Here is a 23,501-nt window from a genome sequence, read left to right on the forward strand (position 1 = left end):
TAGTGGGCGTAGGTGAATGAAAACCCCAGATCTCCAGAGATGGTACCCATATAGAAGAGTACTTTGTTTGAAAGCGATATGAAACCTAGAAGCCCGTTACAGGTTGTTATTGTTGGCGGAGGTATAGCGGGCCTGACGGCTGCTATTGCCCTTCGCGCGCCCAACAGGCGGATTACAGTGCTTGAACAGTCGCGCCTGAATACAGAGATTGGTGCACTGATCTCTCTACAACCAAATGCGACTAGGATTGTATACGATACTTTTCGCCTAGGCAAGGAGCTCGAAGAAGCTCGGGGTTTGGTAGATGAAGGTTTCCGTGTTTACTCGACCGACGGAGAGCTGGTAAACCACGTTTCTTTGACTACGAAGAGCGAGTATGGGGCCAGTCGGATTGTATACCATCGGATGGACTTACACGATGCACTGAAGAAGGCAGCTCTTTCTGCAAACAGAGATGGGGAACCAGTCGAAATTAGAGTCTCGTCTCGGGTTGTGGGATGTGACCCTTTGAATGGAAGTGTGGAACTCGAAAATGGCGACAGGCTGGAAGGTGACGTTATCATAGGAGCGGATGGGATGTAGGTGGAGGCTATTTCTGGCTGGCCAAGCTGACAATGTAATAGCCATAGTGTCCTTCGCAAGTATGTTTTGGATGGCAGTGTCGTGCCAACGCCGACGGGTCATTCTGGTATGGATCACCCGATATCTTGACGAACCGAGCTAATGCATGTAGCTTATCGGCTTATGGTACGCGTAACCATGTATTTATAGAACCAGGCTCACAGAACAGATTCCTTCGGACGTTCTTGAAGACAAAGAGCCCGAATTTTGCAGTAAGATTAGCCCAAGAAGTCCATTCACATCGATGATGGTCGCGCATAACTGCCGCCTCATTATGGGCCCCGGGAGACAAGGCGATGTTTTTGGAATTGTGGCGCTGGTTCCAGATGGTATGTTGTTTACTCTTGGAGAACAATTCAGGCGCTGACCACTAATAGAGCAAATGCATGAGGACCCAAATGGAAATCAGTCCTGGGTTTCGGAAGGCAACCTGACAAAGATGTTGGATACGTTCTCGGAGTTTCCTAGTTGGGTAACAAGCATTTTCAAGTCAGTTACGCGTCAATCACCATTGACTTTGGCTAACTTTACCAGACATTCCTCAGATCTCGGACTGTGGCAATTGCGTGATATTGTGAGCTGACTTTGCGTGTCGTCGATGGCCCACTAACAATCTTGGAGGACCCTCTTAGCACGTGGTACCGGGGGCGACTCATATTGATCGGAGATGCCGCACATGCGATGCTACCGACGCAGGGACAGGGAGCCAGCCAAGCGATTGAAGATTCACAGGCACTTGGTGCATTTTTCAAGGGCAGCGAAGAGGCCTGTTGTCTCGAAGACATTAGCGCGACATTCAAAGTATGGTCCCTGTGGTGACGCCAGATTCTCTTTGCTCACGCTTTGTAGGACGTTTTCCGCAGCCGGCACAACCGTGCAAGTCTTATCCAAGCCTATAGCCGTCAGGCTGCAAAACCAGGAACTACAAAAGGAGAGAAGACTGTCACAATGTACGCACTTTGTGGTGGACTTCCAACATTGGCTAATCGCGCGCACAGGAAACCGGACGAGTTCATGGCATTCAACTGCATATACAGTGGTGCGAAGGACTGGCTGCACCGGCAGCCTGTTTCTAATGTATGAGGCCCCTGATAAACAACAAGCTGTTGGGGAGCTCCCAGTTCTCCTACGACGGTGGTAGAGGGCGTGCCTGTGTCATTGTTTCATCCCGTACAGCTTGACTGAGATGGGGATGCAGGCGTAAGTCGACCGCATGGAGCAGTAATAGTAGTGGCAAAGCTCTAAGACATGAGGATAGTTTCGTTGGCATCGATGGAAAGAGCGTCAGACTTGTGTTGGAGAGAGAGAGAACTTGTTTGGACTAGCGTCGGCACAACACTGAGTGCCCTCCACATGATATCCCGGCTACTCTCACTTCAACTTCAACTCTCTCTATTTGATCTCATCGTACCGCCACAGAATCTTATTGCATAGTATAAAGCTCCAGGAATGTCCCATGTCGTTTCCAAACAAGTCTCCCCGCGTCAAGGACGCTTCTAGTCCCCACCAGTGTCCTGAGTGCCACAGGTCTTATGAACGACCTGACCACCTAGCTCGTCATCTAGATTCCCGTATGTCTCTCGGTGTGTAGTTCGTTGGGTATCAGCTAATGAAACGGCCAGATAGGAACGAACGGACCTTCCAATGCCCGATCTGCCATCGCGGTTTCAACCGTAGGCATGATGCCCGCTCCACAACTTTACGCAAACCAAACTGACCTAAGCGAAAGAGACGTGCTCCAACGGCATCGGCAAATACACACTGATGACACACCTGTAAGCAAATACAAGGAGAGAGCTATTGAAGCATGCGCGCAATGTGCAACCGCGAAAGTGAGCTGTAACGATAAAAGCCCTTGCGAGGTACATACAAGCTTTATGACACAAGACCATGCTGCTAATAGATTGGTAGAGATGTCAACGTAGAGGCATAACTTGTACCCCACGCAAGTCAGGCCGGCGGCGTGACAAGGCAACGATAACACCTAGATCTGATACCAAAACACCACAAAGCCAGTTCAGAAATGATATTGACACCCACAGAAACTCAACACCATCAACCCTATCGCTTGACCACGACCAGCAAAGCAATCAGACGGCATTATATTTAGAAAATAATCATAGGATATTGTATTCACCGGGGTCTACAACACCGTTCCCTGCCCGCGTACCCGAGCACAGTCTATCTCGTGACCCCGTGGAAAATTACCAGGAATTGAGCGACTTCCCAGCATTCTTCGAACAAGTCATGATGGCGCCCAATCCATATAATCTTGCGGGGGTGCCCGAAATACAGCAGCCAAGAGGCGTGTTCGATTTCATGTGTGACCCGGAGTCTACTAGTCCAAATGCCGGTCTGTTTGGCGCGGATATCCTCGCTGACCTGGACAAAATACTTGAATATAATCCATCACCCGCTGCCACAAATTCACATCCAGATCCTTCTAATGAGGAGCAAAATACGAAGCAACGGGTTGCTGCATTCCGAAAATCCCTATGGTACGCTCTTCGAAAAACCACAAAAGTCACCAAGGTGCTTCAATAACGGGTTTAACATTGGACAGGCTTTGGGTACCCGAGAAAAACCAAACCGGCTTTAGTGAAATTGGCCAGATACCACTAAAGGATGGAGATATGACAGCGTCCATCTCGTCGCTGCATAGGTCTCGGCTCGAAGCTTTGAATATTCGTGGCAAGCTCACGCATCAGCTGCGGGATAATATTTTCCAACTAGTTTTATCTACAGGGGGATCGCGACTTTCTGTGCCCTCATTCCCAACCGCTGAATCTCTCGACGCCCTTATCAAGATTGGCATTTCCAAGCGAACCGAGACGGATGCGTGGATACACCCGTACACCCTGTATCGCCAGGACTCACGGCCTGAACTATTGACGGCGCTCGTTGCCGCTGGTTGCGTGTGTTCTGCTATCCCATCGATTAATAAAGCCGGTGTTCTCCTTCTGGAAATAGTTCGAGTCAGCCTTACACAACTTGTACGAGTACAATCTAAGCCCTGAGCGAAAACGAGCTAACAACGTGGATGGTAGGTTGAATCAGACAACAGTGTGCTCCGAGATCTCCAGTACTTTCAAGCGTCTATGATGTGGCTAGATATTGGAGTTTTTTGTGGTTATAAACGCAAGATGCAAATAGCCGAAAGCCACCTACAGCCGCTATGCACGGTATGTATAACGCGGATGCCCCAGACGCCTCTAACACAATATAGGCTCTGCGGAGGGCCGGTGCTTTTGACCGCTCGTTCTATTCTTCGGACCCGCCGTTCATGGATCTTAGCGATGATATCGCGCTGGAAAGAACTTGGCTGCAGTGGATACGGCAGGAGTCGCTGAAAAGGTATGCAAAACTCTCCTGTCATGGGCTAGGTTCTAATATGTACCCAGACTGGCCCACCACCTTTTTGAGCACGATGTCGAGGCAGCAGCAGCCATGAACAGGCCTTCGCTCACTAGTTATACCGAATTCACGTTGCCTTTTCCGAGTGCTCGAGATCTATGGCTTGCACCCACTGCAGGTGCTTGGAAAGATCTTTGGCTGGCCAAGTATTCCCATTTGGTACCCACGGGCTTGTCATTGCGAGAATTACTAGCAGATCTTTCTATACTAAATAATCTTCCTCTTGATGTTGATGCGGGCGTGGTGAATTCGGCGGTGTTACACGGTCTGATGAGTCAAGTGTGGGCTCTTCGTCAGCAGGCGCTGTTAGCGGACAGCTGCCGCACTGACACTCGTGCGATGACCCGATTGTGGATGCAAAGCCGACAGGATGATCTGTAAGTATACCCTTAATAATGACAGAAGTCCAGCTAATGAGCTGCCCTAGGCTACAGTCTATCACCGCAGCAAGGGAGGACATGACGAACTTCCCAGCGATTGCGACTTTGTTCAGCGAATTTGCTATGATGCACCTGCATGTAAACTTCGACTCCATCCAGCGGTTTGCCGGCCAATTTGGGGAATCAGAGGCGAGGCGAGAATATCCAAATGTTCGTGACTGGAGTTTGAATAAAGAAGCTCGCTCCTCAATCTGGCATGCTGGGCAGCTTCTTCGCGCTGCTCGACTGGTCCTACCTTTCCAACTTCGTGGTTTTGATAGCTTAGCGATCTACCACGCGATGCTAGTCCTTTGGGTATTTGGATTGTTGCGGTGCGGTGAACACCATCGCCAGGAGGCTACTAGCCCGCCAGACGGCCGCCTTGGCCCTCTCGTCACTTTGGATGGCCCCGAAACAGAGTCTGTAAAGGCGTTCATCGCCCGAGGCATAGGCCAGCCTGGCCTCACCCTCCACTCGGCTGGCCCTGATGAAGAGAATAACACTGTGTTCTGCCAACTTGCTAGTCCCCGCCTAGTGATGGATGTGGGGAGGCAGGTTTTCGATAACAACTTTCCAGGAGCAACGGACAACTTGCCCCCGCTCGTTGACAATTTACGCAACTTAATACGTGATCTAGGGAGCCTGCCATAGCAGCCAATCTGGACCAATTGGTACTAAGCCATTTGAAAGATGCGAGCCGGTATTGTGGGCATAGCCTGGGTGGGGGAGGGTCGCCCACGCCTCGGCTCGCCCACATCCGGCAAGCCATGTCAACAATTCTTGACCTTGTGGGGTCTCCGCATTTCCAACAGTTTCTCCACCGCTGGACAGGATGACAGCGAAAATATAGATAGAGTTCTCTATCCCTGTGCGAATTGGAGGCTTCCACCCGGGCACCCGCTAATTACAATGTCGGGACCAACGGAGGACAAAGCAGTGATCGAGTTCGCAGAGAATGTGGAGACCGGCAAACAATCAGTGGACTACGGCGATGGACACATCCTGGTCGATAATGATGGCCAGGTGCAGCGGCTGCCAGTGCCCAGCAAGGATCCTAATGATCCATTGAACTACACGAGATGGGAGAAGACTGGCATCATTGTGAGCTGTTGCTGGTTCTGTAAGTAATCTGCGCACAATGGACGTCGCGTTGACCGCCAGTGCTGATTTTATTCACAGCGACAATGTCTTTGTCGCTTGTTGGGGGCTTAGGAGCTATTCTCGACGTATTCTTCCAAATGTACATGCGCGAAGGACGCTCTACCAACGAGATCGTGTGGTTGTCGACTTTCCCTTCCCTTTTCGTCGGGGTTGGTCAGTGCACTGATAGTATTGTTCCTTGAGTGAAAGGTTAATGCTTGATAGGCAACTTCCTCGTCCTCCCACTTGCTCTGTTGTATGGCCGTCGTTTCACTACCATTGTTTCGACTGTCATTCTGCTAGCAGCTACGATCGGATGCGCAGTGTGCAATAATTGGGAGCAACATCTGGCTTTTCGGATTATACAAGGCCTTTCAGCTGGTGTGACAGAGTCGGTAGGTTTTACTTCCTTATGCAACGTGGTATCGACTAAGATCTGGTTCCCATAGGTCTTACCTCTTATCCTCGCAGAGGTGACGTTTGTTCACCAGCATGGAATGGTATACGGGGCATATTGGGCAGCGCAGAGTGTCATCACAGGATGCCTAAACCTCGCTGCTTCTTACGAAGTAGCCGCTCTTGGTTGGCAGTGGTACTATTGGGTATTCGCGATCACAGTTGCTACTGGTTTGATTCTAACGATCTTCCTCGGTTTTGAAACTAGCTACAGGCGCAGCTCTCAGTTTGTGAACGGCCGCCTAGTTATTACAGACCAGTTCGGGGTGACTAGGATGCTCACAGAATACGAAACCCGAGAGTACCTCGAAGCACATGGCCATCCTGGCGACGAGCATGAGATACCGGAGGAACTGCGGCCGAAGAAAACCTACCTGCAGATGCTAATTCCGTGGTCGTCGCCGAGGGAGAGTCCCTTGACCTTGGTCCCTAGAACTACACTCCAGATCTTCGAAGCATTCATGTCTCCTGGCATCCTTTACGCCACACTCGTTGCCTCCGTCGTGCTCGGTTCCTCAATAGGAATGTCCCTATCCTACAACACCGTCCTCCAATACAACTACCACTGGGCTCCGGAGTCCATCGGGCTAATCAATCTCGGCGGTGTCTTTGGCGGATTCGGCGGCATGCTCTACGCCGGCTTCTTCGGCGACAAATTCATCATCTGGATGGCGAAGCGGAATGGTGGAGTCCATACTCCAGAGCACCGCCTCCCACTCCTCATATTCCCCGGTATCCTAGGTGTCGTCGCCCTCCTTCTCTATGGCTTTACTGCTGGTGGCAGCGCTACTTGGGGAGGGCCATATATGGGCTGGACTCTGTTCCAGATAACCTTCGTCTCGGTGCTTATCCTGTCAACATCATTTGCTGCTGAGGCGTGGGAGAAGAACCCCGGCCCGGCGATTGTGGCTGTTGTTGGGGTCAAGAATATTGTTGCATTTGCCTTGAGTTATGGGATTAATCCCATGACAGAGAAGTATGATTATCCTGTTGCAATGGGGATTTTGGCCGCTATTTGTGGGGGTGTGTTTTTATTGGGAATCCCTGTCTATTTTGTCAACCCGAAGGTATGATCTCTTCCTGTTCGTCTTGTTAGGGGGTACTGACTGGTTTTAGTGGCGGAGATGGATGGATATGAAGGAGCATAGAAGTACGATGCGCTGATCTGTAAATTGCCCGGGCTTGTAGGACCAAATATTGCTCTCTTTTGCGTATACTATAAGGTCTCTTGAATGATTTATGAGCGACTTCTAGAGCTTTAATGACAAATGAAGCTTATAATCATGTCACGGAATCATAGTTGCTGTAGCACTTTCTCCATCAGGAGAGATATATCAAATCATTACAGTCGTAATGGGTAGCCCAGAACTATCAAGACTCGCCCACAAGTTCTGATAACTAGGGTAAATGCTTATTCGAAACCCGGAAACGCATCCCACTGCACCTCACTCCCATCAGGCACCGCACCCTCAGCCTCGACCTCCTCGACCTCCTGACCCGAACACCGCGAGCACCCGCATTTAAACCGAAACAGACTCTGCAGACGTTCCCGTCGATCCCTGAGCGTGGTATACTGAGTCATATCGAAATATGAAATGCAGCATTCTTCCCCCGGCGCGATATCCCGTCCCGCCGTGAAGACCATGCGGCTGTGCTTGTCTGGTTTATGTATTATCTGCGCCAAGTATGTCAGCTTTGTTTGGCATAGATATGATTGGTAAGGTAGGTAAACAGGACATACATTCGGACAACAAGAGTGATTCGCAATCGAAGCGCGCGGATACACCGCGGCCCCGAACTGTTCTCCCCGATCAACTGCGGGAGAGGGAGGTGGGAAGACTCCTGTTTCTCGCGGGTAGAGGCCGAATGAGTTTGCTTCTTCTTTGCATATTAAGGCGAGGACGTCGGTGTTGGAGAGGGTGTGTGGGAGTGATGAGCTGCTGAGGTATTTCTTGACGAGGACTGTCCATTCTCGGACTTGGGCGTGGGACCAGGTGTCTATTGTGCCGCAGAGAGAGTCGATGGCGGGCCAGCCGGATTTGAAGTGGGATAATGGTGAGTCGGGGGGTAGGTGTAGGTGATTGCCATTGTTGTTATCGTTATCGTTACTATCGTGTTGTTGTTGTTGTTGTTCGGCATGTCTTCTGGAGAGTGTGCGGACGATCAACCAGAGCATGCCAAAGTTATACTCGCCCCATTTTGAGCGGAGAGAGGCGGCGTATTTGCTCAGCCAGGTGCACTCGAAGGTATGGCGGGGGTTATCCGCGTCGCGACAGGTGTCATTGCACCAGATTACATCTGTGTTGCAGCGATTTGGACATCGGGTGCCGGTGGTTTGCTGTACGGGGCTGTTGCATTGGGGATTGCTGCAAAGGAGGGGACCGGTTGTGTCTACGCCGGAGATTGGGATAATTGCGTACGGCGGATCGACGAGGAGGACTTCGCCTCGTTGAATGCGTTGCGATGCCTGCAGTTGGCGGCCCTTGTTGGGGTTCACACTCTGTGCTAAATGGGGATGGATCCACGGGAGCAACATGGCAGTATTGGTATTGGTATAGCTACGGCCGGGCAGGGTCCAGCGGTGGTAATTATTAGGGACTTTGCAGAATTTCTCATCATTTTTTTTTTTCTGCGTTACTCAGGAAGTGCGGAATTTTGGTACGCATCACAGAGTGGTCCGGCCCACTTTGGCCCGTGGGAATGGGCCTGATCTGGACCTGATCATGAAGCCCTTATTGGCCATCTGGATGGCATCATTGAGCTCAAAAGAGGTTAGGGCTGGCTTAACTGGACATAGTGGATTTGTAAAGCATCACCGTGGCGAAAACAGGCGATTTGATAGGAGAGTCTGGTCTGGTGTGGAATGGGTTCCCACTCGCCGGATTCTTCACGATAAGCTCACTTGTCGCACATAAGCTTAATCAAGAACCAGCGATTTACCAAGGATGAACTATTTTGAGATAAAAGGGCTTTCATTTTCAACATGCCACGCTAGATTGAACTTCGATATGCGAAAAATATTGTGGACTGGACAATAGTTATGCGGTGTGGCGAAACTCCTTGCTGCAAGCATCTGGCTAATGTTTGGTGGCCACCACAAACAGTCTGGGATACCGTAACAACACCCTCCCACCAAAGGACTTGGGGTATAGTGTCTCAAGGCGACCCAGGTACGCCTTCAAGAACCCCTCCCTATCCTCAGGTGACAAAGGGTCAACAAACGGGCGAAGACCCGTCCCTTTGACCCATTCTACCACGGCCTGGTGGTTCTCCAGCGAGTGGTTGTAATGCGTATGCCAGATATTCACATCAGCACATATCGGCTTCAGCGCGTCGTATATTTCTTGCGGTGACTGGAAGGTGTCCCGCCCAGCGGAATCCAGCTTATTCGCCCAAGGACCATCGGCAGCAGTCTCTCGCATGGCAACGTGAGATGGCTCCGCCAGGTTATCAGGGACTTGGAACGCAAAGACACCCCCGGCAGGCTGGGACTCTATCAATCGCTTGATGATCTGAAGCCGTTGGTCGCGCGGGACCCATTGGAAGACGGCGTTTGAGAAGAACAGGTCGACAGGCTGCTGGGGCGTGTAGGTTCCAAGATCGTCCACGGAGAAATCAATATCAGGCAATGTTTCGCGCGCCTTACGGATCATATCCGGTGACGAGTCCATTCCCGACACGCGCGCATTTGGGAACTGAGATAGAAGAACGGCGGTGGAATTGCCTGGCCCACAGCCCAGATCCACAACGTTCTTGGGCGATTTCAGCGGAATTTGAGCAAGAAGATCGCGGGATGGTCTTGTCCGCTCAGCCTCGAACTTGAGGTACTGTTTGGCACTCCAGTCGTTTGCTGCCATGGCTGTTGTGGAATGGTGGAATTCTCGTGCAGCAAAGGAGCGAGAGAGCGAGCGAGATGAAGTTCGAGTAGCACAGAGCATAGCAGAATCAGGAAAGACAATGTGCAAGTTGATATAGATGAATCTCTGCTCCTAAAGCACGCGCTGAAGCTCTTAAGAGACAGAATAGAGCAGCAGCCGGCGATATCGGAAGTTTGCGAGCGACAACCTGCGACCGCGGGGGATGAGTCAATGTGCCTGCCTGAGGCAGAAACCGGGGAACCTCCGATCGCTGGTTTCGCCCTCTTCACCTTTCTGATTCTGGTTCTCTCATCTCCGTCTCTCTCGCCGACCAACGCAATGAACAGGCCCAAATTAGGAAATCTGCCGATTATCGCTGCAAGATCTCGATGATGATCAGTTTATTTGATGGTCGTTGTTCAGCAGATCAAGAACTCGCACGGTTCTCTCAACCTCGGAAGCTTCGCGTTGGCGAAGAAAGCTTGGCCTCGAGCGAGAACGACAAGTAGGAGGAGTTATTACAAAGCGCGTATACAACGGGTTTTGTTGGTCAATGCGGTCTGAGTAAGTACCTTGCTGCGCTGCAGGAGTGCAGATCTACCGGCGCTCGAGTGGTATGTAGCCAGCTACGAACTCGAGGCTCAAGTGCTCCTATCTGGTGTATACGGTGCTATCAGTACCACCCAAATGCTCTGCTGCTCCTTTGTTCCATTTAAAAATGCGGCACTGTTGGGCCTGGAACCAGGATAATTGAAGAACAAGTTGCCTCTATTCAACTACTACGAGGCTGAAGGGAAAGTGCTAAAAATACAAAGCCTTTGCAATACAACCTGACAGTAAATCCACGCGGACTTACCCAACCAGCGAGTACCAGCTGTTGAAGACATTGTCCGGGTCATACACCTTCTTCAGCTGGACGAGTCGGTCGTAATTAACCCCAAAGACGTCTCGAGGATGAGCCGACAAGTGATCATAGTTTCCATACTCTGTAACCGGACCGGCGGCTGGACCGCCATTCTTATCTCGCTCTGTCGTTACGAGGCCCGCGATCCAGCGAGACCAATTCTCTACTCTGATATCGTCCTGCTGGTCTAGCCAATGGAGACCAATCATGACGTTCTGGACGCGCCCTCTATGGCCATGCGCTGTTGCAGTCACCGGAATCTCGCACCACTTGTCCGGTTTGTAGAATTCGAATTCCAGCATGGACCTATCTGACCCCGGTACCTCGAGGTGAAGTTTGTCTAACTCGGGAACAAGAACTTCTCTGATGAACTCTGGTCGTAGTGGCGTAGTATACGCTGCGCCCTTTGAGATGTTGCGCCCACCTCGAATTGCGGCAGCGGTGAGCATGTTATTGACAGAGACGTAAGTCTGTTCCTTGGTCGTGTTAATAACGGGACCCAAGTCAAGCAAAGGTTGGAAAATAGGCTGAGCAGACCCAGCATTGCCGCAATGGAAGACAACCGCTATGACACCCAATTCACGGCCAGAACCCGTAAATTCGTACCTCGAGAGCTGTACGACCATCGCAGAGTTTCCATCCGTCGTTTCCACCAAGGTATTGCCAAACCCAATAATGGCTTCAACCTGTGATAGAGGAAGCCCAAGTATGCCTGCCCACACTGGATCCTTGTGGTCGTGGGCCTGGAACAGGAATTCTACAACCACCCCAAAGCACTGTCCTGCACCACGAATAGCCCAGAATAAGTCGGGGTTTTCATCCGCTGAGGTATTAAGGATTCTTCCATCAGCCAGAACCATCTTCGCGCCCATCAGGTTGTCAATGATAAGGCCGTGGCGTGGTGCAAGCCATCCGTACCCACCTCCAAGAGTAATACCACCAACACCAGTGTCGTTCACAATACCCTCGACCACTGCCAGCTCAAAGTTCACGAGAGTATCATCGACATCCTTCCAACGACACCCCCCGCCTACGCGGACGGACTTTGTATTGGGAAACACCATCACAAAACGCATGTGTTCAAGATCGATAACGAGACCACCGGAGCAAGAGGAACCAGTACTGGTGGTATGCTTCCCACCGGCAACTGCAAATGGGACTTTATATTTGACGCAACCGACAACAGTTGTCGAGACTTCTTCTGGCGTGGTTGGATAGACGACGATAGCCTGACGGATGTTAGTGAATACCCTTGCTGTGATTGTCACTGAGCCTTACAGCGTTATTGGGAACCGCATCGTTCCACCTCAGAATACTCTCGGCGTACCCAGGAGAGTCGGGAGTCAGGATATCGCATTTTAGGGTCGCCTGGAGCTCAGAAGTGAGCAGCTGTATATTGGAAGGGTCGGCGCTCATTGTTGACGATTGGAGGGGTAATGATACCGATTTCGAGGATCGAGGGCGGACGCGTGTATACTGAGTTTGGTTAAACGAGTGTTAGATCAGTACTGATCACTGATGGAGACGCCGATGCTGTGGTAGAACTGTTGAAGTTGAAATCGTAAAGGTCATAGTGGTGTCTGGGTCGCAGCTTCCTATACAGGCAGGTTGTTAATGTGTTACCTGTTTAGGAAAGAGGGATGGCCACTGGACTTTATAACCAATCTAGTCTTATATCCGAGGAGTCAAGAACAGTATTTTAGAACAAAAGCTGCCTCAATTCATGCCTAATAATAGTTCAAACAGTGCCTATATACAATCTCATAATACAAACGAAACAAGGATATCAAATCAGAGTTCCTCCTCTTCGGCTTCATCCACAATTCTGGTGTCGGTAAAGAGCTGCCATTCCTTGAAATCGGCGTCGATAAGATCCTCCTTACTCTCAGCCTTTCCAGATCCGTAGCCCTTCAGCTCCCACTTATCAATACCATCGACACCGTCGAGGGCGGTGGGGTATTCGCGGAAGAGGTCGCCATTCAGGCGCTGGTACTCGGCATAGTCCTTGGGCCAACCTCCAAGACGCTGGATAGCGAGCTTGAACAGCTTGAAGTGCTGACGGACTTGGTCCTCGATTGATGCGCCGTTGGTGAAGTCGGCCACAAATTCGCTGTCCAGTCTCGAGGGGGTCACGCTGCCGTTTACGCTGCCGTTGAGGCTGCCATTGACGCTACCATCGTCGGCGCTGCCGTCGAGATCTTCAAAGGTGGGATCGCTGAGAGCACGGAGGACGTTCTCGTGTAGTGCGGCGCTGCGCTTATAGTACCTGTTTGCGAGTTCCTGGGCGTCCTTGTGCGCCTGGTAGCGCTGGCCGATGCCAGTGTAAAGCTGGGACAAAAGGACAGACATGGTCAGGGTGGTAGGGCTGCGGGCACCGTTCACACGGCGGCAGTTGTACACAATGTCTTCTGCCAGGCGAACGGCGGAAGTGGTGTCACCGACCAGGTATCGTGCCATGATGTACAGACGGCCCAGGGAGAGTGTAACAGAGGGGTCCCAGTCGCGGTGTGCCTCCCGGCTTTTCCAGATCGAGGTGAGGACCATTGAGAGGCTGGGGTAGTCGCCCTGTTGCCCGAGGAGGCCGACAATGCTGTTCAAGTGCTCGAGACCAACTTGGGCGATGTTAATCTTCTGCTCGTGAAGCACCCGGAGCACATCCTGAATGATAGTCGCGGAGGTGTCGAGCATTCTCTTATGGGTCGCAGCATTAAGCTGGAGGCCACGGCCGGACACGTTCATGCTGAGAACCAGAACAAATCGGGCAATGGCTGGCGTGCGGTAGCTTTCCTGGGCTTTGATGAATTTGAAAGATGCCAGAGCCAGATCACAAGCCTCATCGTACTTCTGCAATCTGACCAGCTCGGTGACGTGGCTGGTGCTAGCGATTCCAACGGAGCGAACAATATCGTTCGACTGGCGGGTGCCGAAGTAGTGCAGGATCATCATGATGAACACCTTAACTTCATCGGAAGACTTGAAGCCAACACGCTTGCCCTCGTTCGCAAGGAAATACTTGACAAACTCGTTGGCCACGTCGGTAGCAACATCCTGTCGGTTGTTCGTGATCAGGAAGTGGTAAAGACGGGCAGTCGACACGCTAGTGGAGATGAAGCTGCTGCTCGACCGAATTTGCTGCTGGAATTCTTCAAAGTAAACCAACTCAGTGGTCAACGAAGCCAGGATTTCAGTGACCGTCGACGACTGGCGGTGGAGGTGGTGTTCAAGCTGAGCAAGGAAGATGAGATTCTGGCGGCTCTTAGAGGTGAGGTCGAACTTAGTTGACTTGGCGTTGGTGTTGTCTTTCTTGATCACCTGGCGGTAGACTTCATTCGACAACTCCACAGCCTTTTGTGTTTGGTTGGTAGCAATGTAGGAGCTCGCAATGGTTGCAGCGGCCTGGCTCAACCGGGAAGTTGAAGTTTCAGACGAGAGGATGTTAGTGGTGGCTTCCTGAAGCTCTTGAACCACTTCGACGGTCTTGTTCTGCTTGGAATAGAAGCTGACGACGTCCGTCATTCTGCTAAGAGACTCCTCGTGAGCCCATCCGTAGCTCTCACGCAGCGAAGTGATACGTCGCTTCAGCACCCTGGTAGCCTGTTCCACTTGGGTGGACGACGCGGACTCGGTCAACTCGGTGTTGGCGACGATGGCAGACTGCTCCTCGTATAGCGCGTCCAAGGTGCCACGGATCTCGTCCAAGTTGACGTCCTTGGAGTTGGTTTTGAGCAGCTCCTCGTACAGTCTGATCGCGTCGATCTCATAGTGCTTCGATTCCTGGCAGAGTTGCGCGAGCGTCAAGGTGGCCTGCACGGTGATTGTTGCCGTTGCGCTGAACACAGCCTTGCACTTGGTTTGATAATCCAGGGTCACCTTGTGAATAGTGGGGAACGCCGTGCGGACCGCACGAAGAGACTGGACGTAACGGGTGAAGATTTCATGAACAAACTTCTCATCCTGGAACTTCGGGCTGAGCTTGGGGTTGTTCAGCCAGGCCGTGAAAAGAATAGTGCAGTAATGCAGAGCATCAGAGTAGCGGCCTTGGTTCCATAGCTCGGTCGCAACAATGTTGAGAGGTTCGAGCGAATCAGGATGGTAGTTGCCATTCTTGTTCAGTGCCTGGATGATGCGCTGGTAGTAGTCCAGGAAGACAGGCCGGGGCCGGGTGAGCTCAGCCAATTTGCGCAGCGTCTGAATGACAGTCGGGTGGTCGGGGCCGTAGTGCTTGGTGTAGTCGTTCAGAAGCTCCTGGTAAACGCTGATCACAAGCTCGGTCTGCGAAGTCCGTTCCAGGATACGCAGGATCTCAGAGACGTGGTGCTGTCGCAGTTTGTCTTCCACGTTCAGACCAGAACGGACAGCGTAGTAAATTCGGAAGCGAGTGTCCTGCTCCTTAGCTTGACGGTGACGAGAGTGATAGCACTGCGCTAGACGGTCAGCCAGAGACAGCGAGGAATCAACATGCTTCTGAGGCAAAGTGACATCCTGGAGAGTCGTCGCAAAGAAGGCTGGCCAGGTGTTTTGCAGGATTCGCTTGATGGTGCGCGAAGCATGTTGCCATCTGCGCTGAGAGATGTACATGCCAACCAAGGTCTCAGCGCTACCGTAGAAGCTCTGGTCGACAGATTTGGCAGAGGATGTTTCAATGATCATCTCCTCCAAGGTCGACTCGGATACAACCGACGAGGACGAGGCAGAGTGCATCACCTCCTGCGAAGTGCTCTGTAGCATCTGTTGAACCTCCTTGTAGCTTGAGGTCTCAGTGCGGCGAGTGCTGTGGTAGTACTCCGAGACCTGCTTGAGAACACTCAATGCGACAGCAGAGAGACCAACAGTCTTCATTACCTTTGCAATTTGTTCCAAGTGAGACACCTTCGATTCAGAAAGGCTGACATTGGTCTGCTGGTAGTCCTGCCAGAAGCTGTTGAGGACAGAGGATGCCTCGTGGTCCCTCTTTTGGCTGCGGAGGAAATTGGTGTACGCAAGAATAATTTTCATTTTCTTGTCTTCCCACGACGCGGAATTGTTTACGCGGGACTCCCGTGTTGCTCTCTGCCAGAATTCAACGTAGGTACGCTCTGCGAGATCGGCGCGGCCAGTCTGCACATGTTTGTTGGCAAGGTTGAGCAAAGCATCAGCTTCATAGCCTTCCGTAGTCTCCAACAGCTCGTCCTCGTCATCTAGGTCGAGGCGGAAATTCTGGACAACCTGAGTGTCGGTGTCGCGGCGACCAACAAGCCGGACATCGAGAGTTCCGGCCGTTCCATTAGTGGTTGTGCCATGGTCGCTAGTGAAGGACTGGATAGTGGTAAGAGTGCTCTCCACTTTCTTGGTGTCTTTGACCTTGCGGTAGTGCTCAACAAGCTGGTCCAGAATAGTTAGGACTTTCTCAGATGCGTTTCCGTAGTGAATCTTGTAGCATTCGACCAGTACTAGCAGCAACTCCTCACGCCTTGTCATTATGTCGGTCTTAGACTCGGTGACACGTTCAGTAGTCAACTCTAGGAAGACGGTAACCATTTGCATGGTGACAATGTGGCGAGGAGTAAGTAGCTTCTGACTAAGGATAGCAGCCTCGTAGAACAGGGTAAAAGGCTCCGGGCTGTTCACCTGTCGCACCAAACTAGCCAATGTAATGATTGCCTGAAGGGTGGTCACATTGTCCCGCGTCAATACGGTACGGTAGATGTTCGTAACTGACGTCTGGAATGTCACTAGGTCGGGGGTGGACACATTATCCAAGACGGATCTCAGGAGGCGCACAACAATTGTTGTGGTTGGCAGCACCTTGGAAATCTCCTTCGCTGCGGTGGTCTCACCGTCCTTAGTGAAGACTGTTGTCTTACGGAAAACGGGAACCCAGTATCGCAGCGCGAATTCAAGGAGTGGGCTCTTGTCCAGCAGATCTGTCGTGTCATGGTAATCCAGAGATGGGAGAGAAGATGGCTCGTGCTGGTCTGTAACAGTTGACTTGATGTACACGAGAAGCCTGGTCACTAGGTCGGCGTGTCGGTCCTTAACGGATGGGATGAGCTTGCCTTGGGTAAATGTGTCCACAATAGCATTGCGAATAAGTCCGTGGCGGAGGAAGAAGTAGTCGTACTGGAGGAAGACGAGCGAGTTGAGTGGCCTCAAAGCGTGCAAGGGCTCCACTGCGGTCTCAGAGACAGTGCGCTTATCAGTCTGGATGGAAGCGAGCTCGGAAAGCTCTTTGACGTGAAGCGGCCGTTCAGCTGTGGCAAGCCATAGCAGCATGTGTTTTCCTTCGGGGGTGACATCTGGCTGCTCGAGAGCGCTGGCAACAAAGTCGTGGACAGCAGGCTTTTTGGATAACACACTGTCAACTGCTTTGTTCAGGCTTTCAGGGGTTGTCTCCTTGCGAACGTGCTTGGTAATGAGCTTTGCCAGGAGGAACGAACTCTTAGAGGCGTGCGTAATGCGCTCCACGAGAGTTTCCTGATCAATGTTCGGGAGGTTGGAGTAGACCTGGCTGGGACGGAAGCAGCCACGAACAACAGCAGCAATATCGTCAAAGGTGAGATCCTCAGTAATCCGAACCCGAGTTTGGCCCGGAATCTCGGGAGGAGTCTGGGACCCAAGGGTAATGAGCTTAGCGTTCGCCTTGCTGGAAGCCTGCGTAAGTCTTCGCAACAGCTTGTCCTCGCCACAGCTAGCCTCATCAACGCCATCGATGACCAAAACCAGTTGCTTGGCACCTGTCAGAGAGGCGTTAAGGGCCTGCTCCACAGCGTCCCACAGAATATCATCGTAAGTTTGATGATCAGTGGTAACGCTCGTTCTATTCAACGCATCACTGAGAATGCGGAACAGTTGCACATTACCAATACGCTTCTCGAGCAGCTGGGAAAGGAGGGATTTCGCGATCGCGAATGAGCTAGTCTGTGCAGCAATCCTACCATCTAAAGGCGATGTCAGTCACAGTCTCCTAACGACGGATGCTTTAGGGGTCATACTGATTGGAACAAAGAGGGTGTGGTAAGCGACGCCGCCATGACGGTGCTGTAGGTGATCAATAATGACGGAAGACAGGACAGTCTTGCCGGACCCTGCCGGACCCGTGAAGCTGAGATGCTTCTGGGGAGTCTTCAAAAAGCGGGTTAGATAGGGGGCCATCCAGAGGCAAGTCAGTTCCTCGCGGTCGTGAGCCAAGTGGGAGCTGTGGTCGGCAATACTGCTGACTGCATGGTCTTCAGGAGCGAGCCACGCTCGAATGGCCCTCACGTCGGACACTGTCAATGGCAATCAGCAGGTGCTCACCCACCTAGAGAGATACCATAATCATACCTTTGTCTGCATCAAGGTGCTCCCTGAGGAGTTGGTGTCTCCACATCGACTCCGCAATCTTCTCACAACGCTGTTTGAAGGTCTGAATCTGGCCAGGGAACGTGCGATAGATGTTGACGGAGAGAGAAGTCGATGTCATTCCACTAATGGCTTTGTGGAAGTAGGTAGCCACACTAGCAACTAGGGTGACAAGGTCGGAAAGCGCAAAAACAAGCTGTTCCTGAATCTCTTGGGTGACACTAAATAGCTCGGTGCGTTCGAGTAGGTTTACCAGAGACATCGAAATACTGTAGAAAAATCCGAACGAGGCCATGAGGGCACCGGCGTTTTCTCTTCCAAGCTACATTGACACGCCATGGTTAGATATGAGCTTGAGGATTTTCTGGGTATGGACTTACCTCAAGAAGCATGGAGCAGTAGCCGTATGACAGCTGAGCGGCCAAGTAGCTATCGCCAGCGAATCGCTCGAGTTCCTCGTCAAAGGAATGAAGTCGGTCAACAAACAGCTGAGCCCACGCTAGTACTTTGTCGTACTCACTCCCCTCTGGAGGCAGAAGGCTCATGCGCTCGGAGCGAATCCATTCCACAATCGTGTGATGGGTTGCTGTTAGCAACCTGGAGGATGCGCTCGATCCGAACTCATCGTTACTACGGCGCTGAAGGGAAGCTACGACGCTGGAGATATTTGTAGTTCCCATCGAGCTAAACTTCCTAGAGGTGACGCGAGGAGATTGAACGGAGCGAGCTGCGCCCGAGACAATGCTATCTCCATCGTGTGCTGTGGAGACCTGACGGGAGCTCGACGTCCGCTTGAAGCGGAATATTCCATCCGCGCTCGGGGCGACGGGAGACATGATAGAGGGGGCCATGATTGTATGCTGGGTATCTGTTGGGGGATCGGTCGTGTTAACAGCTTGGTAAGATTTGATATGTGATGAATCTTGAAGTAAGGGGCAGGAGGCAGTTGGCTTTGGAGTATCTGCCTTTGGATGTATTGGTGTTGGAGAAGGTGAGATTCGTTGTGATTGTGAAGGAGTTGGTTCAGCCGGATGTTCAGAGGAAAAACAACAGGCACAGTACAGAATTCGGCGTAGTATAGAAGACAGCGTGGCGGTGTTGATAGGCACAAGTATGAGGCAGCAAAAAAAAAGAAAAAAGAAAAGAGGCAACCAAAGTGAACAATTCAACAATCGAACAATTGAATTAGATTTCCATCCCAGTGGCAAGCTATCTATCCTTTATATGCCCTCGTGGCCTGAAGTGAGCTCCTAGGGATAACGTCATGGGCTTTCCGGTCACCAGCAAACATTTGCTACACAGAAGAATGTAAGAGGTGGCTGGCTTAACCGAGCCGCCCAGATCGTCCATTTCCTTCGTCATGGCCTGCCGGTTGACCCGAATCGTGATGTCTATCATGCAGCGAAGTGGCCTAGGCGGAAGATCAAGGTGCAGCTTCGGGAATGGGTATGGAGCAGGAGTCCACCGTATTCATGTCGAAAAAAACATGCATAGGAGGGGCTTCACGGTAATGCAATAATACGGCGCCTTGTCAGCCCAGCTGGAGCTATTGGGACCACGCGTTCTGTTGCTGCGATGTTGCTTGGCTGGCGGGTCCTGTCGACCTGGAACAAGCCCCTTCATCGGATACGGCATTCGCAGGACGTACAGGTTTCTCATCCCTGCATCGAGCCCGCTGGGGTGTCACACCGGCGATTGCAGGGACATCGACGATCATATGCAATGGGTCAAGTTGGAGAAACAGGGTGGGTGTCTATGATCAAAGGATCTTCCTTGGACGAACTCTTGATCGCAGTGGAACTAGAGTGGTTCGCACCTCGCTGGGTCCAGGTTGGGGTGTACACTGTAGTCGCCACTCGCTCAATTAATGAAAATGAAGCACCTATAGATTACTGGCCGGGCAATATGTGAGGCCCGCCCACCGAGTCTCCAGTCAGTGTGAAGAGGGAGGAATTGAAGGACGGCTGCAAACATTTCATTTTGTTACGACCCAGACGTGGGGTGGATTGCATCCGATTATGCCAGCTGCACTATTTGCGTGGCTGCATATCGGCAGATTATTTCATTGGCGACACAGGAAGCTGAAGCTGGAGGAAAATAGTGGGTGTGTTCTGCAGGTGAAACACATACAGGAGGCAAGCCCCTGCCATTCCCGATCGGGACTAGACTCTCACCTGACCTGGATGTGTCTGCAAGCGATGACAGCGTGAACACACACTCTCTGGTGCTTAATGTTTAATCTGCACGTAGCTGTCAAAGCTGTGCTGTCCGCATGGCCAACTCGGGCGGGACGTGCTTCGCTCGAACATGTTCTCGTTTTTTTTTTTTTTGGAAGTTGAAGTCGATCTGTCAACCGGTCCGTGCATTCCACAGCTGGAGGGCCGGATCGCCCCGGATCGGACCGCCAACCATGACCGGATCTCATCCATCCATAGCAATCCTTGTCGCGTGCACGGTAGGTTGGACACTTCGTCAACGGTGGCTAGCTGGATATCATCAAAGTCTGCCTGGCACCCCGGTTCTTTCTACTCATGAGAAAGGTGCTTTCTGGATATAACTGCACTGCGGGCAATATCATTACCGACCGGGAAAGAAGGGCGGGCGCCTCCACTGTGCTTGCATGAGTCTTTTGCAACAAAATGCATGTCGGCAAGCAACCATGCAACGGTTTACATCAGAGCTCCATTCGTCCCCCCACAATTGTTTCGTCGTGCGTTTTGCCTTTTGACTTTTTGAGCCTTTTAATGTTCCGTGTCTAGGATCACCCCACCCGTGATGCTGATCGAAGCTCGAGCTGATCTGCTACCTGTTCCCCGCCTTCTTCCCCGTCAACGACCAGAGGATCATCGGTATCGACCTTTATGGCCATGGATACTCGGTCTAATGCTCGGTCTGTGCTCTCGGTTGCCTACTGCCCTTACGAACTGTGGCCGCATTTTATTTCCGACTCGGGGGCTTCGTCTTGTCGGTGTGGGCGGAGAGACAGCTCCCCCCCATATTCCAATTTTTTCTGCCTGCGGTGAGGTATTCCATGCTCCATTGTGGGCTTGTGATGCCTCGTAGAGCCATAGCCTTGGTATCACATCCAGCCTCCTCCATTTCCTTCACAATCTCTCAGACGACTTGAAAATCTCCACCGAGGAGACAAAATCTCGCACTTCTCCAATTCCACATCTAGTTTTCAATTCCAGGCATGGTATAATAAACTCGGCGATCCACATACTAACATTCCTTGTCGGGAACCTGATTAGATTGAGCACGAACGCGAAGGAAGCGGGGAGTAGCTCACCGTGGAGACCGTTCGTACCGAACACAACCGCGCGAGAGCATTGGCGTCGATCGTGGGTCCCGGCAGCCGCCCGGAGAAAAGGCTCGATGACGAAGCCGTCATCTCGAGATGATGGTGTGTGGGCCTATATGTCAGTTTTTGCATGCAAGGAGGAGTGATATTCATTCACGTTTAACCCTGGACTCGGAGCACGACATCCCTTTTTTGACAATCGTCGGAATAATGTGTAATTTGAGAATTGTCCTGGTCTCGTCCACATCCTGCGTATGCACTGCAAGCCCAGACAGTGTCGAACTGCATCGACAGCTCGTCACGAGGCTCGCTTGGAAGAAAGGCACTGGGGCCAGCAGGCTGGGTTGGAAAAAGAAAATCCATCGTGGCTGGCTGGTCAGAGCTCCCCACTTTCCTTTTCACTGGACCATAATAGGTCAGACAAGCACAGGCAGGCCAGCCGAGATGATTTCGGAAGTACGGAGTATCCCAGTTGTAAATGTGCTTCCTTGGTCTGGTAAACCGGTTGAGCCACGGACACATTTCTCGTTACCATGTCTGACCGCCAATGACTTTGGGAGAATGGCCATAATCTCCCCATGGCGTCTGATGGTCGTTTTGATGATATCTCGCCCGCGATAACTGGTCGACAACCTGCATTGCGGGTAAAGGCTCGATCACGGAGTCATTTCGTAGTCCTGTTCACCCTTCAGCGCCTCGTCCACATATTAGAGATAAATTCAGAGACTCATCAATTGTTGCCTTGGCTGTTCTTTGTTGTCGAATGCATAGCAGCCACGTATTGAGTATCCTGGCTATCTCCCGGCCGAAGTAGGCGCAGGCGATTTCAGCTTAGGATGCAGTGGATCAATGACACCTTGCTTGTATGAAACCACGGCGTTTTCCGAAAGGCGTCGGAAGAGGATCCGTGCACCTGTCAAGGGTGGCTTCGGGGGCAAGCTGCTGAAGGTTGTAGTCCCTGGTCAAGCTGCCAGCTCTCAGGAGTCAGGAAACATGGAATAATCAGCCGATTGGTAAGTAGCGGACGGACTCTATGCCAGGGCAATCTTAGAATAAATAGTCTGAGGATTCTGGTCTCTTGGCAGCTGGAGACAGACCACCTGCAGTGTGACTGCGCAGTCGGTTATAAAGTAAAGCGCCGGGTGGAGTGCTGGGTCTGTCAGTGAAACCATCATCTTTGGGCAGGGGAGTGAACGCGCGTAGAAGAGGTCAGCTATAGATACTAGGAGACTGGCGTATTTATATGATATTACAATGGTATGTTATCTTCGTGTTTGAATCTTCAACTTCAGGTACTCCAGGCGGTATTGTACATCATGGACCATCTGGTTACACCACAGGAATACAAATTGTCAGCCAGTACTAGTGGATACTGGTAGTATAGCGAGTACGTATTGACAATATAATCAAGACCATCGAGTAAAATCTATTCATCCGCAGCATGATTGGGACTATAGAATGTGCTAACACCCCGCTGCTGCACTTGGGTGCTTCCACGGTGTCCACAGCTCAGCTCTGCGAGCAAAGCCATAATATGGAGTTAGTAATACTTACATATGATGCATTGATTTTATTAACATAACATGTAACCCTAGTGGAAGAGTGCACACACACACACACACACGGGCCCGACTACGAGGAAGCTGGTAGTATGGCTAAGTCGTGTTGATGCCAGATGCACCGGTAGCCAGTAACATGATATTCGCAAGGATAATCTGGTTGGGAGGCTCTATCTTGATGCAGGCCCCTGACAAATAAGGTATTACGCCCTACTGTATGAAGTTCCTGTCTACAACGCCTTGTCGGCATCTACTCCGTATCCGGCTTCTGGGTCACGGTATGATACATATATGGAGTACCCAGTTTGCTGATCAGGTAATTCTTTTCCATTTTCCTTTTGTAATTATTTTTATTTTACTTTTAATCTATTTTATTTATTTATTCCCTTCTGGGTAGATCTCCCCTTCGCATATGCAGAACGCACCCCTGGAAGTCCACATGGGCATGGCGTGAAACTCCATCATCAGCTTAGATGATCAAGGTCCACACGGCCAGATGGTCTTTCCTTC

At 51.4% G+C, this 23,501-nt stretch overlaps 8 protein-coding genes across 8 annotated transcripts; 4 read left to right on the top strand and 4 right to left on the bottom strand.

The window, feature by feature from the left end:
• Positions 1 to 78: 78 nt before the first annotated feature.
• Positions 79 to 1,704, top strand: ASPVEDRAFT_124547 (uncharacterized protein; the record flags this gene model as incomplete). The annotated part of the gene is made up of 9 exons (XM_040806189.1): positions 79 to 578; positions 624 to 688; positions 734 to 747; positions 791 to 950; positions 999 to 1,110; positions 1,156 to 1,195; positions 1,243 to 1,422; positions 1,471 to 1,571; positions 1,620 to 1,704. The coding sequence occupies 9 exons, from the start codon at positions 79 to 81 to the stop codon at positions 1,702 to 1,704; spliced, it is 1,257 nt and encodes a 418-aa protein (XP_040665176.1).
• A 599-nt stretch (positions 1,705 to 2,303) lies between these two features.
• Positions 2,304 to 5,105, top strand: ASPVEDRAFT_125303 (Zn(II)2Cys6 transcription factor domain-containing protein; the record flags this gene model as incomplete). Its single annotated transcript, XM_040806261.1, has 8 exons — positions 2,304 to 2,483; positions 2,533 to 2,636; positions 2,745 to 3,119; positions 3,185 to 3,614; positions 3,705 to 3,803; positions 3,848 to 3,975; positions 4,023 to 4,412; positions 4,463 to 5,105. The coding sequence occupies 8 exons, from the start codon at positions 2,304 to 2,306 to the stop codon at positions 5,103 to 5,105; spliced, it is 2,349 nt and encodes a 782-aa protein (XP_040665177.1).
• Positions 5,106 to 5,363: 258 nt separating this feature from the next.
• On the top strand, positions 5,364 to 7,214 carry ASPVEDRAFT_123672 (uncharacterized protein; the record flags this gene model as incomplete). Its single annotated transcript, XM_040806106.1, has 5 exons — positions 5,364 to 5,574; positions 5,634 to 5,768; positions 5,820 to 5,989; positions 6,044 to 7,117; positions 7,167 to 7,214. 5 exons carry the CDS (start codon positions 5,364 to 5,366, stop codon positions 7,212 to 7,214), a joined length of 1,638 nt encoding a protein of 545 aa, XP_040665178.1.
• A 78-nt stretch (positions 7,215 to 7,292) lies between these two features.
• On the bottom strand, positions 7,293 to 8,856 carry ASPVEDRAFT_513563 (SET domain-containing protein). The gene is made up of 2 exons (XM_040814465.1): positions 7,792 to 8,856; positions 7,293 to 7,725 (listed from the first exon to the last, which is right to left on the bottom strand). The coding sequence occupies exons 1-2, from the start codon at positions 8,584 to 8,586 to the stop codon at positions 7,462 to 7,464; spliced, it is 1,059 nt and encodes a 352-aa protein (XP_040665179.1). The 5' UTR covers positions 8,587 to 8,856; the 3' UTR covers positions 7,293 to 7,461.
• Positions 8,857 to 9,127: 271 nt separating this feature from the next.
• On the bottom strand, positions 9,128 to 9,907 carry ASPVEDRAFT_50868 (uncharacterized protein; the record flags this gene model as incomplete). The annotated part of the gene is made up of 1 exon (XM_040814391.1): positions 9,128 to 9,907. One exon carries the CDS (start codon positions 9,905 to 9,907, stop codon positions 9,128 to 9,130), a length of 780 nt encoding a protein of 259 aa, XP_040665180.1.
• A 641-nt stretch (positions 9,908 to 10,548) lies between these two features.
• On the bottom strand, positions 10,549 to 12,227 carry ASPVEDRAFT_26235 (FAD-binding oxidoreductase; the record flags this gene model as incomplete). The annotated part of the gene is made up of 3 exons (XM_040809874.1): positions 10,549 to 10,642; positions 10,764 to 12,040; positions 12,090 to 12,227. 3 exons carry the CDS (start codon positions 12,225 to 12,227, stop codon positions 10,549 to 10,551), a joined length of 1,509 nt encoding a protein of 502 aa, XP_040665181.1.
• A 375-nt stretch (positions 12,228 to 12,602) lies between these two features.
• On the bottom strand, positions 12,603 to 18,982 carry ASPVEDRAFT_81029 (NACHT domain protein; the record flags this gene model as incomplete). Its single annotated transcript, XM_040816964.1, has 4 exons — positions 12,603 to 17,728; positions 17,783 to 18,058; positions 18,114 to 18,453; positions 18,512 to 18,982. The coding sequence occupies 4 exons, from the start codon at positions 18,980 to 18,982 to the stop codon at positions 12,603 to 12,605; spliced, it is 6,213 nt and encodes a 2,070-aa protein (XP_040665182.1).
• Positions 18,983 to 21,361: 2,379 nt separating this feature from the next.
• Positions 21,362 to 22,424, top strand: ASPVEDRAFT_514309 (uncharacterized protein). Its single transcript, XM_040814470.1, has one exon. The coding sequence runs from the start codon at positions 21,529 to 21,531 to the stop codon at positions 22,051 to 22,053; it is 525 nt and encodes a 174-aa protein (XP_040665183.1). The 5' UTR covers positions 21,362 to 21,528; the 3' UTR covers positions 22,054 to 22,424.
• Positions 22,425 to 23,501: the final 1,077 nt, after the last annotated feature.

The sequence above is a fragment of the Aspergillus versicolor genome (genome assembly GCF_001890125.1).
Source record: "Aspergillus versicolor CBS 583.65 unplaced genomic scaffold ASPVEscaffold_2, whole genome shotgun sequence".
In the NCBI taxonomy this organism is placed as follows: domain Eukaryota; kingdom Fungi; phylum Ascomycota; class Eurotiomycetes; order Eurotiales; family Aspergillaceae; genus Aspergillus; species Aspergillus versicolor.